We start from the raw sequence: 16,508 nt of genomic DNA, 5'->3' as shown, positions 1-16,508 counted from the left end.
ACTCCTCAGTCAGCTCAAAAAAAAAAAAAAAAAAAAAAAAAAAAAAAATTCAAATGCCCATCAAACCCAGAAATGTCAAGAATAAAGAAAAATAGAGAAGGAAAATCCCCCTGGGAAGGTGTTTAAAATATTTGGCACTTTTACAAATTTCCCTGTTTTTTCAGGTCAGGAATGCTACTCCTGGCAAGATCAGCTCGTACTTAGGGAAAATTGTGAACTATGGTATTTGTTCAAAGGTAGCCTTTACCACTAATGTAAAAAAACAAAACAAACCAACACAAAAAACCACCTGAATAAAGTATTTCAGAATTTGGAAAAAAAAAAAGTTTGAATCTGTGTTTTGTTTTTTGGTTTTCCTTCTCCCATTTAATACCAAAAGTTTATTCTTGTGTATTCCCAAAGTAGACAAAGAGGCAACCAAGGATATTTTCCATACCTTGGGTGGTGATCTGCCTGTTTTACAAAACTGTTGGGACTCCAGCATCACCTGGGGTGGTACAAAATACACGGGCATTGGGGGAACCAGGTCTGGACCTCAGAACCCAGCTACAGTCTCCAGATGGCTAAATGGCTTTTGAAACAAGCAACACCTACAAGTTGTTCATGGTTACTGTGGTTGTCTTCTTAACCTCACTGATTTTGTCTCACGTGTAGTGAAAAAATAAGCTTCTGTAATTATTGAATAATTTTTCTTTATGTTCTCTATATATGCTGAATGTAATGTCCTAAATGCTGAGAAGTTATTCTAACATCTTCAGGAACTGGCACCTCTGTAACAGGGACATTGTGCCTGATCTATGGTGAACAGGAACACCAGATAAGTACTATAAGAAAGCAAATCTTTTCCTTCATTGAACACCTTTGGTTGACTAAACTAAATGCATGGATTGTTCTTGCATTTTTTGGCAAGTATCAACATCTCAGTTGAAATTTCCATTCCTGTCAGAGACTGGGACTTCTAGGTTTCTGCATCTGCTTCACTCCTAAAAACATCCTGAAACTCCTCCATGCTTGTGACAAATGCTTCAGTCACGGCTCTTCCTCTTCCATGTTCCTGAACTTAGATTTTCAAATACATGGCATCAAATAATAGTAGTAACTATTGCAAAGAAATTCCATGCTTTGCTTGCAAGAACAAAGTTTTAATGGCTGTGGAATGAATTTGGGGAAGTGACTGGTATAAAGGCAAAGTATTTTTCCAATGGTAAGAAGTTTGCATTGCACTTACCTGCCTGAAGAAGTGCTGTGTTGTTACAGCAAAGACCTCAAAGCCACAGCTGGCCTTTTTAAGCTCATCTCGGATATTGCTTAACTGCCTGGACTGCTCATCACACTTTTCCTTCAGTCTCTGAACAAACTGCTTTTCAGTGTCTCGACTTTCTCCTGGTCTGGGGGACAATCCATTCTTTGGCGTGGCAGGCCTTTGCTTGGGATGTCCTACAAAGGAGAGAAGAAAACACCACCAGAGTCACGTACTTTACATGTATGGACATGACCTTTATGTGTTTCTAAGGCCTTTGAGACTCAGCCCTACAAAGAAAAAAAGTCTGTAGCATTCACACAGACACAGTGACTTTCAAAACAAAGCAAGAGCACAGTAAATTATGTTTCCCTAGGGGCCAAAGCTCAAAGCTTTGTAACAGCCACCTCACCTCGGGCTCTGAGCCTGAAGGTCTGCTACATGTTGAGGAGAGCTCTTCTAAAAGTGTCTTACTGAGAACTGAGGTAATTACAGGAGGAATTCATCTCACCTACTTCAGACATCTACAGGAATAGAGGTCTGCATCTTGACATGTGATGCTGAACTCTTCTAAACGGCAGTGAGAGAAATGGGCAGTGAGATTCATCTTATTATATCCTGGATGTGGAAAACAGTTGGACGACGTTGACACTCTGCATGTGATTTCTTTGGCCACGTGAGCCCCAAGCTTGTTGAACTGACAGAGGTGCTGGATTTCCTCTGCCTTTGCAGATTTCCTTTGAATGGGAGAACGTGGGACATTCTCTGAATGCAAACACAGCATGGGTTGTTTGCTACTGGGGTATCACCTTTTCTTTTTATCAATAATACTGCAGTCTACCTTGCCAGTTCCCTTGCTCTACACTTTATAAGACTTCTAAAGTTGGAACACAAACCAGATATGTATGGAAATGCCACCAGGTACCATGTAATGCTGACTGGTTACACCACTGGCTCTGTATGGTTGCTCCTGTGGCACCATTAGTCACAGCAGAATCACTACACGGTCTTCGTGCAGAAATGGGTCCTAACTCTGGCTCCTCTGATGTACTGCAAGTTGGTCTGAAGCAAGCCCGATTCTGTATAAAGATGTGAAACCACTAGTGTAGCTTGTCTTTAGGATATCAGGTCAGATACAGTGTCATACTCAAATGAATGGCACAAGAACTAAAGCTTACTCACAATAAGCCACTTCAGGGAAGTGAGGCTTTCATCCTAAATTAAGTTCATATCCTGCTTAAGTCAATTATCCATTTCTCTGAATTTATTAAGCTGTGAGGATGAAGCAAGAAAGGGTAGTGTTCTGGTAGTGTCAGGTTGCTTAAGCCACTGCTTGGACAGCCTGTTTTGGCTTTATCTTCCTAGCTTTCTGAGAACTCTGCAAATATTTATGGTCAGCTGGGCAACACCTTTGCACTTCTTACTGATTGATTACTTTTTGCTACCCTCAGTCTCTCCTCAGCTGATGCTTTTTGGCTCATTCCTGAATACTGGCCAGGAATCTCTTGTTCTCTTCCTCAGCATTTCCTACTAGTCTCAAGCTTTTAGCCTAGGAGCTAGAGTCCGTAAGAAAGAGGGACAGAATCAAGTCAGACACCTTGTTCCCACATGTTACTAGAGATGGTGGACACAGTTGGGATACAGGTGAAAAATGAATATGTCTGTGTTAGCAGAAAGGGTTGGGTATATAAGAATCTGGGAAAAAAAAATCTATCATAGTTTTGTAGTCTTGTAGTATACAGTTCCTGAAAAATAATACAGAAGCAATGTCACCAGCCAGTCCTCAGCAATGAATGCCTTCTCTCGTGGATGCTACCTACCCCTTTCCTAAAAACCAGAAGAAGAATCCTTCCACAGAGATACATTTGATGGTATGAATTTCAGTCAAGTTGTGAAGTAGAGCACTGTTCCAGAGGTTATTTTGGCAGATGTGCTTTAAGTTATTTTAGATCTTTAAGTCTGTGTCCTGGGTGTGCAAATGGATCCTTAGGGTATTATTACTAGCTCAAACAAGGAAGCAGTATAGCTTGGCCAGAGTAATGCCCCAGGAGTGTAACTCTACTTTACTCAGATCCTCATCTTATGTGGAGCCAGTGTGAGCATATCTTCCAACTTGCTCGACTACATTCTGGCTCTAAGCTTACAGGGAGCTAGCTCCAGCAGAGATGCCCCCTCATGCCTGCAAGTATCTTGTGCTGCAACTGCAAAGAGTCACAAGTGCAAAACAGCCTTTGAAACCTTTTGTGCCCATGACTTGCATTTGTAAAGAGGAATACCAGGTTTTGCAATATGTCAAGAGCAACTTCATGATGTTGCAAGACCTAAATAATACAATACAGGATGTTAGGGAGGACTTTCTGTCATTAAGAGAGTTCAACCAGCATAGCTGTTGCCCTCTGTCCATTTTCATGTCAGTTAAAGCCTGTACACCTCTTTGTGCAGGAATGATATTTTCTTACAGGTTCTTTCATTCATTTAAAGGGACTCTTAACTGCGCAGTAGGTATTATCATAAAATAAGAAATACATAAAAATGACTGCCATAAATATCTGTCTTCTTAGTATAAAAATCATGTGTTGTTTAGGCAGCATGATGATGTTACAACAGAAGGCATAAGGAGAAGTGTAGGGGGAAGCCCTTGAAATCGCTCCAGTTTTGATTAAAACAGAAACCCATTAGGTTGTTTTGTCTTATCTCTTTCTAGCTTTCCTGTTCCCTGGAACATTTGAAGTGCACATCTCTATCTTGTCCTTGTCAGTATTATAAGCTGTCCTTGTAAATTAGACTGTGCTATTCTCCTCAGGGAAAAATCTGAATTTCTTGGTTCATTTTGGTCTGAAAAGCAGCCTGATAAGCTAATTCTACCATTGATGTCTGTCTTCTCTTGCCTGCACAAACCAGGGTATGTATTAATGATGCTGGTCCTGATCCTGAATGTCCTTTTTGCTGATGGTGGGACCAGGGGGGCAGACCTAGTATATGCTGAAATCACTGAACCCCTTTGATCTGCTTCAAAACTCCCAGGTCTTTTTTATCTACTTGAGTGTTTGAACTAAGGAGACATAACAAGTATATACTCATAATTAACACAGTCCATGAGGATTTAGATGGGGAATGCAATTTATCTGCCTTTTAACTGTGCAATTGCCAACATTTTGGTAAGGAAAGTGAGGAAAATAGTTTGAGAAGATTGATACCAAGCAATCTGTAGAGTGACAGATGTCAGAAACAGATGGCAGCATCCTGCTACGGAGTCAAAGGAGAGCACCTGCATCTATGTACACCTGCTGCTATACACAGATTTTAGGAATGGTATTGCATCAATAGATAAAATTTAGATAATAGATAAAAATCCCCACATGACCCTGCATCTCAAAACTCTCTTGCAAGTTTTCAGGAGGGCTGATCCAAATTCTAAAGATCAGATTCAAGGCTAAAAAAAACTATGTATAACTGTCAAAAACCATCACTGATTAAAAGGAACTGTGTGTGAGGAGGTCAGTAAGAGAGGGAAAGCAACCTAGAAGCAACACTCAGAAATTTTCGAGGCTGTTCCACGACCACATGTACCTGTGGTGAAGTTACCTGGGGACACACATGCTCTTCTATAACAAAGTGTGAATGCTGCACAAGTTTGTGATCCTGATGGAGGAAAGGCTGTGCTACTGCCCATTAGCCCCAGCTACACTCCTTATCCTGTTCAGTGGCTGCTTTGAGTATTTTGTGAAACTGTTAAACAGGTGAAAAGATTGTCTGCCTTTATTGCTTTGTTATTGCTGCTGTCATTTCAAAGTATGCTAAAGGCTGCTCTAAAATAATAAATGAAGATGAGTTCATTTTCCAGTTTGATCCTTACAGTTATAAACAATTTCAGGTTACCATAATTTCAGACAATCAAGCTTAAGAAATCCCACAGCAGTCTGATGGAGAGAGGGCACTTTACCTCTCATGAGAAGGAAGAAACCTTTGAGGCCTCATGAATTAGATATGTCAACAATTTAAGCCTTGAAAATCATTAAGTCACTTGTGGAAACGGAGACCTCCTTCAGACAGTACAAACACACAGGACAAATACTCCTGTGTTTCATTTTGCTGTCTAATTCTAGTGGAAGCAAATCAGCCATGCTTTAACATGCTGCTACAGCCCCAGTCAGTGCTGGTGCTTAAACTGGACTCCCATGGTTATAAATGCTGGTGAGCGGCTGGTCTGGCACTCTCTGCAACAAATTTTTCTTTCTGTCTCTCTTGGTGATCCCACTAGGTGCAAAATAGCCTGAAAATTACATGATTCAGAGGACAGTGTTATGTTCATCTTTTTACCCTAGTGTCTTAGCAAGGAGAAGAATTCTGAGTCCTGTTGGTCCTTGGAAAGATTAAATTTAACCTTCCATTTTCATGTTTTGTAGATTGGAAAGGAGAAGAAGAGAGACTGAGTTTATTAAACGTAAAGAGATGCAAGATTTAGGAGCTGAAGAGCTGGTCTACATCTTTCATATTTTATCATCAAATGAAGAAACATAGGATTCTACCCTCCATAATTGTAACTTTAATATCATATAGCTGTAGAGATATTTAAATTATTTAAGTAGTCTGAAAAATGAGGCAACAGAACAGATGATAAACTGCAAGAACAATGAAATCAGTGGGAACATGTCAATTCATTTCAGAAGTATTTGGATAGAAATAGCCCAGGAAATTCAGTGCCTCTGCATGACAGTAAGAGTAGATTCCAAGTAATACACTATCACCCCAGGTAATTGTCCGAAGTGTCTTTCATTTCAGTATATCTATCTGTTCTCTTTTTATGTAAGAAAATTGTAATAATAATCACAATAAAAGAGTTCCCGTGCCCTTAAACACGTAATAGCAGCAACTCTTTATTTTGAAGGAGATGCCTGCATTATTGTAGCAAAGAAAAACAGAGTCTCTTCAGCTCATGTGTTGGTATGATAAAACCTGCTGTACACACAGCCAGCTTAATGAACCTTGGGCACAACCAATCTTCACTTAACAACAGCAGATCTCACGTTTTAGTGTGTTAAAAAAAGATGCAAACTTGACAAGTTTAAATCTTCCCTGAAGCTGTGCTTTTGGGTTCATAAATACCTGGTGAATGGAGCTTGGTGGCTGTTACTGCTGATCTCTTAGGGGATGAGACAGCTGGTCTGTTAGCATCCTGGTCTTTTTGTACTTCTTTCTTGAGAGCTGTTTGAGAGAAAAAAAGTTAGAAAGAAACTTATTTCATAATTCTGCTTGCAATTGTGCAGAATTGTGTCACTGAGATACCCACCAGAATGGCAAAATAAATGTATTTCACCAAAACACACCCGAGGCTTCACTCAGAATGATGCTACACAGCACTTCTGTGTTGGATGCCAGTCTGCCACTCCTGCAAGCACGACTGTGTGCATGTGGCTGAGCTGACATGCACAGCACTAAAGAAGGTCAGAAGGCAGCTTGTAAGGTCTACCACTACCTTGGTTCTTCAGTCATCTGCACAGTGAAAAATGTCATTAAGGCACAAAGACAGGTAGCCCACATTATCTGTTCTGAGCTTTGTGTTCTGTCTCCTTGCCTTGCTGCACAATCTCGTCCTGGGCTGGAGGAGAAGTGGAGTAGGAAAGCACAAAGCGAATTTAAGTTAGCTATGGAAACAGAAACAGGGGGGATGTGTCAGGGCTGTGCTGGATGTGGCACCCTGGCAGGAGAGTGGGTCTCTGCCTGTGCAGTAAGTCAGGCAGGGCCAGGAAGGTGCAACACATTCAGTGCACAGACCTACAACACACGGTGCCAATGCAGGACACAACAGGGCCATTGTCTTGCTGTCAACAAAGCCAAACCAATACCTGGTTCATGCTCATCTATGACTTCAGCATGTACCAGGCTCTGCCTCCTCGCCTCTCCTCTCCTCTCCTCTCCTGTAGCTCTCCAGATTATTCCTGAACTCTGCATTTATCCTTCCTTTTTTCTGCAGCCACTTATTCTTTCCAATGACAGCATGATGCCACAGAGCTCTTTGGTTATGATCTCCAGAAACTTTGTTCCAGACTTTCCTCTTCCATTAGTTTTTCACAGGGAGGCAACTCAGTGTCTGTTATTATTCCTCAGGATGGTCTGTCAGTTATTCAAGCTCTGTAGTCACTGACTACCTCTTGCACCAGGAACATACAATTTCATTTGAAAGCCAGTGTCCACTCAAGCTCAGCTCATCCCTCCTGCCCACCCACAACTCCCATCACCATAGCTGTGGGGACCCTGCTGAGTGCAGTGACACAAAGGCCCTGCCCTGCTGGTTTGCCTGTGGTGTGAGTCACAGTCACAGGCTGTCATGCAGAAAACACTCACCAAGGAAGTAAGAGGGAAGAGAAAGGAAAAGCAAATCCTTTCCAAAATAAAAAACAATGTTTGCTTTCCTTTGTTATGGTTGGTATTTGGGCTAGTATTCTAGCCTGCAGGACTGTGTTACAACCCCTGGTTAGGCAGGAAAAAGAGAAATTTAAGACAAACCACTTGTCATAAAGGAAAAATAACATTTGCCTCATTAACTTTCACATCTCTCATGAGTATGTTGTCGAATGCCCTGTAGGAAAATGTTCCACAGAATCTGAAGTAGGAAAACAAAACCATAGCTAACATTATCTTCCATCTTGCTTCATGCTAATGTGATCTGGCTATTTCAAAAGTGGAGAAAAGTGATAATTTTATATAGGGATCACAATCTTCATCAGCACTTAACAGATCACTAGTTTTCCAGCCTCTCCAAAGCCACAGCTAGAGGCAGTTGCAGTATCAGGCTTATTTTTGATGCCTCATTCACCCTTTCACTTTTGTCTGCATGAGGATTTGCAAGGAGCGAGCTGCAGACACAGCATTTGCCACGCACGAGAAGCTGAGCTTTGTATTTTCTGGCACTGTCTCTCAGCCTTTGCTTGCAGAGTGCTGCTGTGAAGAGCACACGCACACGCACAAGCCCCGTGCCCTACTGTTTGTGGGAGGATGGTCTGAGACTCTCTCGACTCCTTCCCACTGTTCAGAGGCAAATCACACCATTCGTCATCACGGGCTGGTAAAGACTGAAGTTTTCTTCATACTTTAACTTGGGTTCATCTCCATTTTCACTGTTGTCTGTAAATTGGACATGTTGAGGCTACGATTCTCATTTGTGATCCATACTTTTCACAGTGAAGTGACTGAGGATATAAATTTCCTGTGTTGGCCACCTATTCCACTGTACTGTACTACAAAGCAGGACATAAAATAAGTTTATGGTGCCATTTCATTACTAAGGATCAAGCAAATCAACCTGAGGTGGGAGCTGTGAGACCAAACCCCAGCTTGTTTTGCAACATATAGTTTATATGGTAACAGAATTTTGTAACACTTTTTCAAGGCAGTGAGCCTTTGGTTTTAATGTGGTGTTCAAAATAAAATATGATGCACAAATGGGCCATATACCAAGCTCCTCTGTAAATTTCACTATGGCAAATGTCAAACAGACAATGGTAAGGAAAGTGTGTTTCCCTTATGCTTTCAGCAGCAACAAGGGGCATATAAATACTTTACTTTTGTTTCAGAGACATTTGCAATAAGGAACACCTGGGAAATTAGTTCAGCCTCTTAACCTTAAAAACAAAGCAAGAAACAATTCCCCAATTACAGCTCAATTGAAAGAAAAGACAGCAAAAAAGCAAAGCAGCCCAGGGAGCTCCATAGCTCTGCAGAGGGCAAGGTGAGGTCTTTGGAGAGCAGTGAGAGTCATGCATGGGTGGAGATGGTGCTGCCCGTCAGGGGTGGCTGCACAGGAGATGTTGGTCCCAGAAGGTGGGACATCAGCAGAGCCTGAAGCAGGTTGTGAGCAAAGGTGCAGGCATTTATCTCGGGAAGGAGAGAAGAGCAGGATTAATAACAAGGGGGGGAAATGCAAGGATAATTGCCCTCCTTCAGTTTTCAAGATTATCAGTGCTCCAAAGGTCTGGTAGGGGCAGAAATGCAGCAAGTGGGGAACTGAGGAGGGGTTGTCTAGCTAGGGAAGAGTCAATGCCCAGCACAACCCTGCTAGGAAGGGGCTGGGGAGAGGGGTACATGGAGCTAGTGATTATTCAACTTCTCCTTCATAAGTAGAAAGGTTCTGATAACCTCTCTGTGGCCTTCCATAGCAGAGAGGGATTTAGGAAGCACACAGCAGGCAGAAGAAAAGACAGTCCACAGGAGCAAACTGTTACCATTTTACTAAACTCATCACCCACAGGGAAATCTCAGAGGAAGGGCCGTCCCTGGCATCAGACCTCGAAAAAAAATTTGTGCTGAATGTTTTTCTAAGAATGACATTTGTTCTTTCTCTTATCTTTTGAAACAGTTTAAAGAGAAACATTCAGAAAACATGTTGACTTTAAGAGATGTTCCCACAAGGAGAATTAATTTTTAAATGGCAAGAGTTTGGGCTCCAAATTTGTCATTTTGCAGAAACCTAGAATTTCAGGTTTAGAAAAACCTGTAGTACAGCATTGGTGTGATGATCAGCACAATGCTGTACTGCAGGGTATGGCACAGCTGGAGGTTTTACAGTTTGATCAGAGTGTACTAGAAATAATTCAAAGGTTGTAACGCACATAAAAAGTTTGATGCTCCACTGCGACTCAAGAAACAGGACAAACATTTCAGTCATTATTATGGGCATGACATCATGTAAAACCCCAAACACCATTCTGACTCTCATATGTCTTTTGAAATGTCAGAAGGTGTCATGCATACAATTATAAAATGATTTTTAGAATGTAAAATACAATTATAAAAGGAAATCAAGTACTGCAAGTATATATTTCTAGAACCTGCACACAGTTTTTATTTAGTTTTAAATTTTTCTTTTAAAATGTATATGAACTCTGACCTGGAACAAAATTTGCTTCAAACTCCTAGTGCTATTGCCCACAGGCTGGGAACACAGTACTCCAATTAGGTCTGTGCTAAAGGCCTGTACATTAGTTTTATTCCTCCTGGCTGCATAATCGAGGGTCTTCTAGCACTGTGGACCTCCTGGCAGAGCAGGGAACACCACTAACTTCCGAGCTTCCAGGAACAGCTTCCAAGGCTCTGACAACCCCCTCCACTACAGGAGCTCGTGGAGTGAGAAGCTGTCTTTCCTGCAGCCAGGAATCAAAGCCACAAGCTACTAACTTTTATATGAATTTATGTTCCATTTCAGGTTACAAATCTTCTGATGTTTCCTTCCTTTTAAAAGCTATACTTGTAAACAGAAATGGATATTTCAGGCTATAAGATAATTGTGAGCATAAATAGTTGCTTGTATTTTCTGCTAGCTTGGTTACGGCATTCGCTTTTCAAAAATGCATCCAAATGCACCAATCTGTAAAGGTATTTACATTTCCTAATTAACAGACACAGCCTGTTTCAAACTAAACAGAAGGAGAAAAGGCAAAATCATTAGAAATACAAGGCAAAACACTCCAGGCACACTAAATCATTCAGCAATCACTTGGGAGAATAGCAGACAAACAAAGCTACTTCTCCATTCCCCCATCACTGCTGAATGCTAGCCTAGGATCCAGAGCTAATGCACCTTATCTGAGACATCTTCTCAAGAGCCACTGCAGAATCAGCACTTGTATTTGCCTGTACCTTTCTGAGCCTTTTCAAGTCACTACATTGGGATAGGCTTCAATTTGCTTTCACACTTCAGTCTGAATATGTGCTAACAAATTACACACAGAGTATTTATTCCAAAACAAATCCTAACACACTGTAGATATCAACAATTCAATGGGACTGGCTACATTCAGTTGGATTCCAGATCCCAGACATATTTTATGCAGTCTGCAAGTTTATAAAACCCCAAGGAATGATTTTCAGTTGCTCCCAGACACAGAGAAGCCACTTTGAGCTGTCCTCCTGATACCCACGACTAGCCCTGTCCTTGGTGAGTAATGATACATCCATGCATGCATTGTTTGAGACAAAATGAACAAAGCTGGAAATATGATGGATTCTGTAGAATCAGAGCCGTCTAATTCTCTCTAGAGACTCTCTACTTCTTGTGATCTATGAGACACTGAGAGACTGAATAAATAAGTAGCTGTAGAAGAAAGACTATGTATTTGTTGAAAGAGAAACTGCTAATGCTTGTGCTTTTCCCTTTGTGTTTCTTACAAATTTAAAGTCAATCTGATAAGGAAAAAAGAAGAACAAGGACTATTTCAATGATTTGTCTGGAATAGATTGTTTTCATTCTATATTAAAAAGTGTCTTTATCTGGTATTAAAAAAAAAAAAAGTAAAAAAAACAAACCAAAACCCTGACAAAATGAACCATTCTTTGGACTGAATAGAAAATCTCAGAGTAACTCAGGACATTCAACATTAGTTGCAGAGTTAAAACAGCTACTCCTCCTCTTCTTCTTGTTTTACATGGACCCCATGGCATTACATTGTCACTTTTTATTTTTATTGTCACTCCCAGTTGTGCTATGGAATGTTTCAGAGCGGTTCCCAGGACAGAGGTTGGAAAACTTGCAGTTGAACGTTTCACTTTCACCTGCAGTGTAGTGCTGCATATCCCTACGTTCAGTACAGGATAAAGTGAGCATAACCCACCCCATAATCACTATACAGCTTTTAATAGAAAGTGCTTGCAAAAGGGAACAAAGCAGCAGCAGACTTTCCTCCCTTTATCCTTGCAAGAGCACCGATGTGCACTTTTTCCCCCTCAGCTGACCTTAGCTCATCCCTCTCCCTTTTGCTGAGGTTGTCTTGTCTGGATTTTGCAGAAGCTAATTAAAAGAAGCACATTTTACACAGCAGTCTTGCTGGTGAGAGCTGTGATAACACTGGCCTCCTATTTTTCATCTTGACTGATTGTATTTAACAGCCTGCCCTGTTACATATGGTTTACTGGTGCTTGTAAAAGCACAGGAATTGACTGGGATAGTTTTTTGAACAATGCTTTTGATTGTCTTTAATTTAATGGGCCAAGCTGAAACAAACTGCTCAAATGAATTCCTTATTGCTACTGTCAATGCACTCAAATTAGGAGATTTCTTATGGGGAATAACAGTCACTTGTCTGTGAGATGAAATAAGAATAATAACCAAGCTGAAATAGGTATGCCATGGCACACATGCCTCAAACCCCACAACAAAACATAGAAAATATGAAATTCTTCAGGTCTCTAATTTCACAGACCATTGGGTAGTGAGTCTGGTCTAGTGGACAGAGCTGAGGTCTGGAACACGCAGCACCCTGATGCTCAGGAGTTAGCATCAGGACTGCAGGCACACACAAGCATCAGTGTCTGGAAGCTGAACCAAAGTTTCAGAAGGCTTTAGTGATATCAGATTGGATTTCCTGTGGCTTTCTATGTTCCGAGAGAAGTACACGTCTGAACACGACTAGCTGGGTGAGACCATAGTGGAAGCTGTATTACATAAAGAGAATAAAACCTATGCAGAGCTGGTCAGATGTAAACTGCTTCTCAAATCCTTACGCACAATGATTGAGCCATACTTTCTTTTCTCCTGAATTGCATGCAAGTCCTGTTGCCTTTCTGGGAGCCATGCACTCAGCTCCCCAGCACAGATCTGCCCTCTACTTAGATGTTGCTGCTTATGAGTTACTCATTCTGAATGTGCAAAAGGAGCCATAGCACAACAAAATGACACATTGCTTGCTCTGCCCATGGTGCCACTTATTTGCCTGTTGGACTTAGATATTTGTAGCACATGGAACTGCACAATTAGGTTTGTCAGAAGGACTTCCGAAGTTCTCTGGTCCAGCCTCCTCCTCACAGTGGGTTGCATTAGAACAGGTTGTGCAGAGCTTTGTCCAGCTAAGTTATAGGTATCTCTAATGAGGGAGGATTCACCTCTCTAGACAATCTGCTCTAGTGTTTGACCACCTTCAAATGATGACTATCTTCACAGGCAGTCAAACAATGAGACCGTCCTGTCTTTCAGCTTGTGTTTGTTGTCTTTTGCCCTATCACTGTGCACCGCTAAGAAGTGTCTCACTTGGATCACTCTGTATCTTCCCTAAGATAACTGAAGACTGTGATAAGATCTCCCTTTGCCTTCTCTGAACAACCTCAGCTTTCCTGGCCTCTCCTAACCTTCCCTGTCACATCCCCCAGTTCCTTGACCACCTTGGTGGTCCTTTGCTGCTCTCATTCCAGTTTGTCGTGCTGTTCTTGTCCTGGGATTCCCCAAACTAGACAATGTTGTGAGTGGCTGCAAAAGTGCTGAATTAAGGCATAGGACCACTGAGGCTGCAGGCCACATTCTTGCTAAAGTAACCCAGTAAGTGGCTAGTCTTTCTTGCTGAATGGGCACATTGTGGGCTCATATTCAATTTGGTGTCTAGCAGCAGCCCTTTTGGCAGATCTGCTTCCGAGCTAGCTGACCCCAGTCTCTACTGAATGGTGTTATTTCCTCAGGAGGCAAGAGTTTGCATTTGTCTTTTTGAACTTCAGGAGCTTCCTGCAGGCTCGTTTCTCCAGCCTGGTGAGGTGCCTCCTAACTGCAGCCCTGCCCTGCAGCATACGGACCAGTTGCCCCTGATTTTCTACCACCTCTGAGCTCGCTGAGGGAGTGGTGTACCCCACTTTCCAGGTTTTTTATGAAAATGGTAAGCAGCATTTGCCTAGTATCAATCCCTAATAGATGCTAAAATAAGCCAGCTGGACTTTGTACCTCTGATCACAACATCCTGAGCCTGATGGTCTAGCCAGTTTTCCACCTACCTCACTGTCTGCAGCAAGCTGAGATACTCTAGGACTTCTTCCCAGACAATCACAGAAGAACGTGGGTATGAGAATGCAATTGCAGGAAGAGGTTTCAGGCCACACTCATGTTGTTGAGTGGCTACCAATATGATTTTATGTGGAGAATATGTCATTCCTAGGCTTGATCTGTGTGATTGCCTCCATAGTTGGAAGCCTGGAGCAGACAAAACCAATGCTCCTGGCCAGGAAATAACCTAGGTGTAAAGCAATTTAATTATAATCAACTGGTTGCAGGGCTTGGTGAATGCACTGTACTGCTTCTGGATTTAAGCAGGTATGCCTGGCATGGTGCTGTACTTTGTGATTCTCCAGACCTGTCAGCACCAGCTGAGGAACTGCTGCCCATCTCCATCCCCTTTCCACTGCACAGCCCAGACATGCTCTTCTTGGATTACTCACTGCTGCGGTGTGTTAGGCAGAGGGATTTTTATGCATCCTGAAGGGCTCACCAATACACCACTAACTGCACCATGTTGAACTGAAGGGTCTTGCCCAAATTGTGGCAGAGTTAGATTCTGGTTTGATTTAGGATCTAATTATCCCATGGTGAACATTAACCTAAGAGTTTTCTAAAACATCCTGTGAGGGTGGGAAGTTGTTAATCTCCTGTCTCTATTTTTCATTGCTTTCTGCAGACATTCTCAGGTTTTTCAGAGGAATTTAAAACAGACAATTCAGTATATGTGTGACTCAAATATTATATGTTTTTATCAACATCTGTGGAAAAATGAAGCTTACATGTCTTTTCGGAGGTGGATCTTAGCTACAATGTTCTGATGGAGAGCTGATTTCACATGTCTTTAAACAAAATATGAAACAATAACAGAAATAATAAATATTAGGTTATTACTCTGTTTCTCAAAGCAGCTATTATGTTTAAGTGAATTGAAGGACTTGCCTCACTTTTTCTAGTCAAGTATGCTTTTTTTAATTTTCTATATGTTGACAGGCATGTAAATATAAAAGGGGTCTACTAAGACACAAAAAAGGGCCGTGGAACACACTGAAACCCAATTAAGTCTGCTCTCTTCATAGACCACTCAAAAGGCAATCAGTTCATGTCTTCAAAGCAATTTGCATGACAATGATCTTCCACTCTTCTTGTCCCATGCTAGAATTTTTTTTGATCATCTGTATCACTGCAAAGCAGCAGCTATAGAAGTCCATTTTCATTAATTAAACATGTTTTATTCCCTGTAGTCCGATTTATTTTACAAGCACTTTTAGTGAAATATCAGGAGGATAATCTCTCTCTTTTGTTTGTTTTTTTTTTTTTTAAATAAGAATTTACAGCACATGTGGTTGTCTCAGGTAACATCTAACACATGAAAGCTTTCATGTCATTTTTGTTGGTTATTTTCCACTCATTAATATAGGTAGATAGGCTCCTTTGTGAATTAATTTACTAGTTATACATAGTTAAAATGATGTACATCTCTGAAATACAAATGTATTTCTTACATCACGTGATATTGCAGTCTTTCAGAAATATTATTTATATTCAAATGACTGCCATCCTCTTTGTGAAAGACTTGGTCTTTTACTTTCATAAAATATGCTCCATATGCTTTGTCTGTGCACTTTAGCTGTAACTGCAGAGTGCTCTAAGTGCTTCAGTAACTGCAATGTCTTGCACAGGAGGATGGACAGAAGCAATATGTGTTTATAAACACACAGGCAACATCAAGGCCTACAGCAATTGCTAGTAGGAGATTGCTAGGAGTATTATGCATAGCATATCTATCATATTCTGTTCTTTGGATTCTCTGTGCATGCAATTGCCAGTATGTGATATTCAGAAGAATATTAGAAATTGATTTAACCCAGTGTTCTCAAGACATTTCATCCCTTCATTTCTGAGCACTGGTGCAGGCCTCTTTGGTACTGCTGCTGCAGTGATGAGGCTGGCTGCCTCCCCAAGCATAACACTGCATAACATTCATCTTCTTTATGACATGACAGTGTCAGTGACCCAGGGTGTGTGTGGGGTGTGGATTAATTTTTAGTGTATCTTCAAGCATTTTGAAACACTGCTTTTAGCTGTCTGCTCCCTTACCATTCTCAGTCTCCTGCCCTGTGATGTTCAGTAATAATGCCAGACTAGCCCTGCACAGACTGGTAGCCTGTACCAGTGATTGTTCTCTCCACTTTGCAACAGCACTACAAGCAGACCTTTCACAGTGTCTGTACACACAGAATTTCAACCTTTACATCCTCTGTCTGCTGCAGGACAGCCTTTTGGAGACTGGCCTTTACAGCACACCCATGCACTTTCTCTGCCATATTCAAAATACAGTGTCTGACACAATTTCAAAGGGCTTTCATTAGATGCCTTTGTTTGCTTTGCATCAGAAAGCCCAAAGCAATATGAACACTCCACTGCCCTTTCTCCACTTGCTTCATTTGATCTGTAGCATCTTCCTTCTGATTTAATAGAGTGCAATTGTAAAAAGATGGTTTTGTGCTTAATCATTTAAAA

General features: G+C 41.3%; 1 protein-coding gene across 1 annotated transcript in view; it reads right to left on the bottom strand.

Moving 5' to 3' along the window:
- Positions 1 to 1,228: 1,228 nt before the first annotated feature.
- The window catches only part of LOC103771784 (microtubule-associated tumor suppressor candidate 2-like), a gene marked incomplete at its 3' end in the record, with an annotated part of 132,547 nt that continues 117,267 nt past the window's right edge, over positions 1,229 to 16,508 (bottom strand). The window contains exons 5-6 of the mRNA XM_008939096.1: positions 6,347 to 6,445; positions 1,229 to 1,437 (exon numbers count right to left, since the gene is read on the bottom strand). Coding sequence (XP_008937344.1) covers positions 1,229 to 1,437; positions 6,347 to 6,445 — 308 coding nt within the window. The remainder of the gene's footprint in view (positions 1,438 to 6,346; positions 6,446 to 16,508) is intronic.

The sequence above is a fragment of the Merops nubicus genome, unplaced genomic scaffold, assembly GCF_000691845.1.
Source record: "Merops nubicus isolate BGI_N331 unplaced genomic scaffold, ASM69184v1 scaffold4514, whole genome shotgun sequence".
Classification (NCBI taxonomy): domain Eukaryota; kingdom Metazoa; phylum Chordata; class Aves; order Coraciiformes; family Meropidae; genus Merops; species Merops nubicus.
Note: the sequence above shows the minus strand (reverse complement) of the source record. Positions and strands in the feature narration are given on the sequence as shown.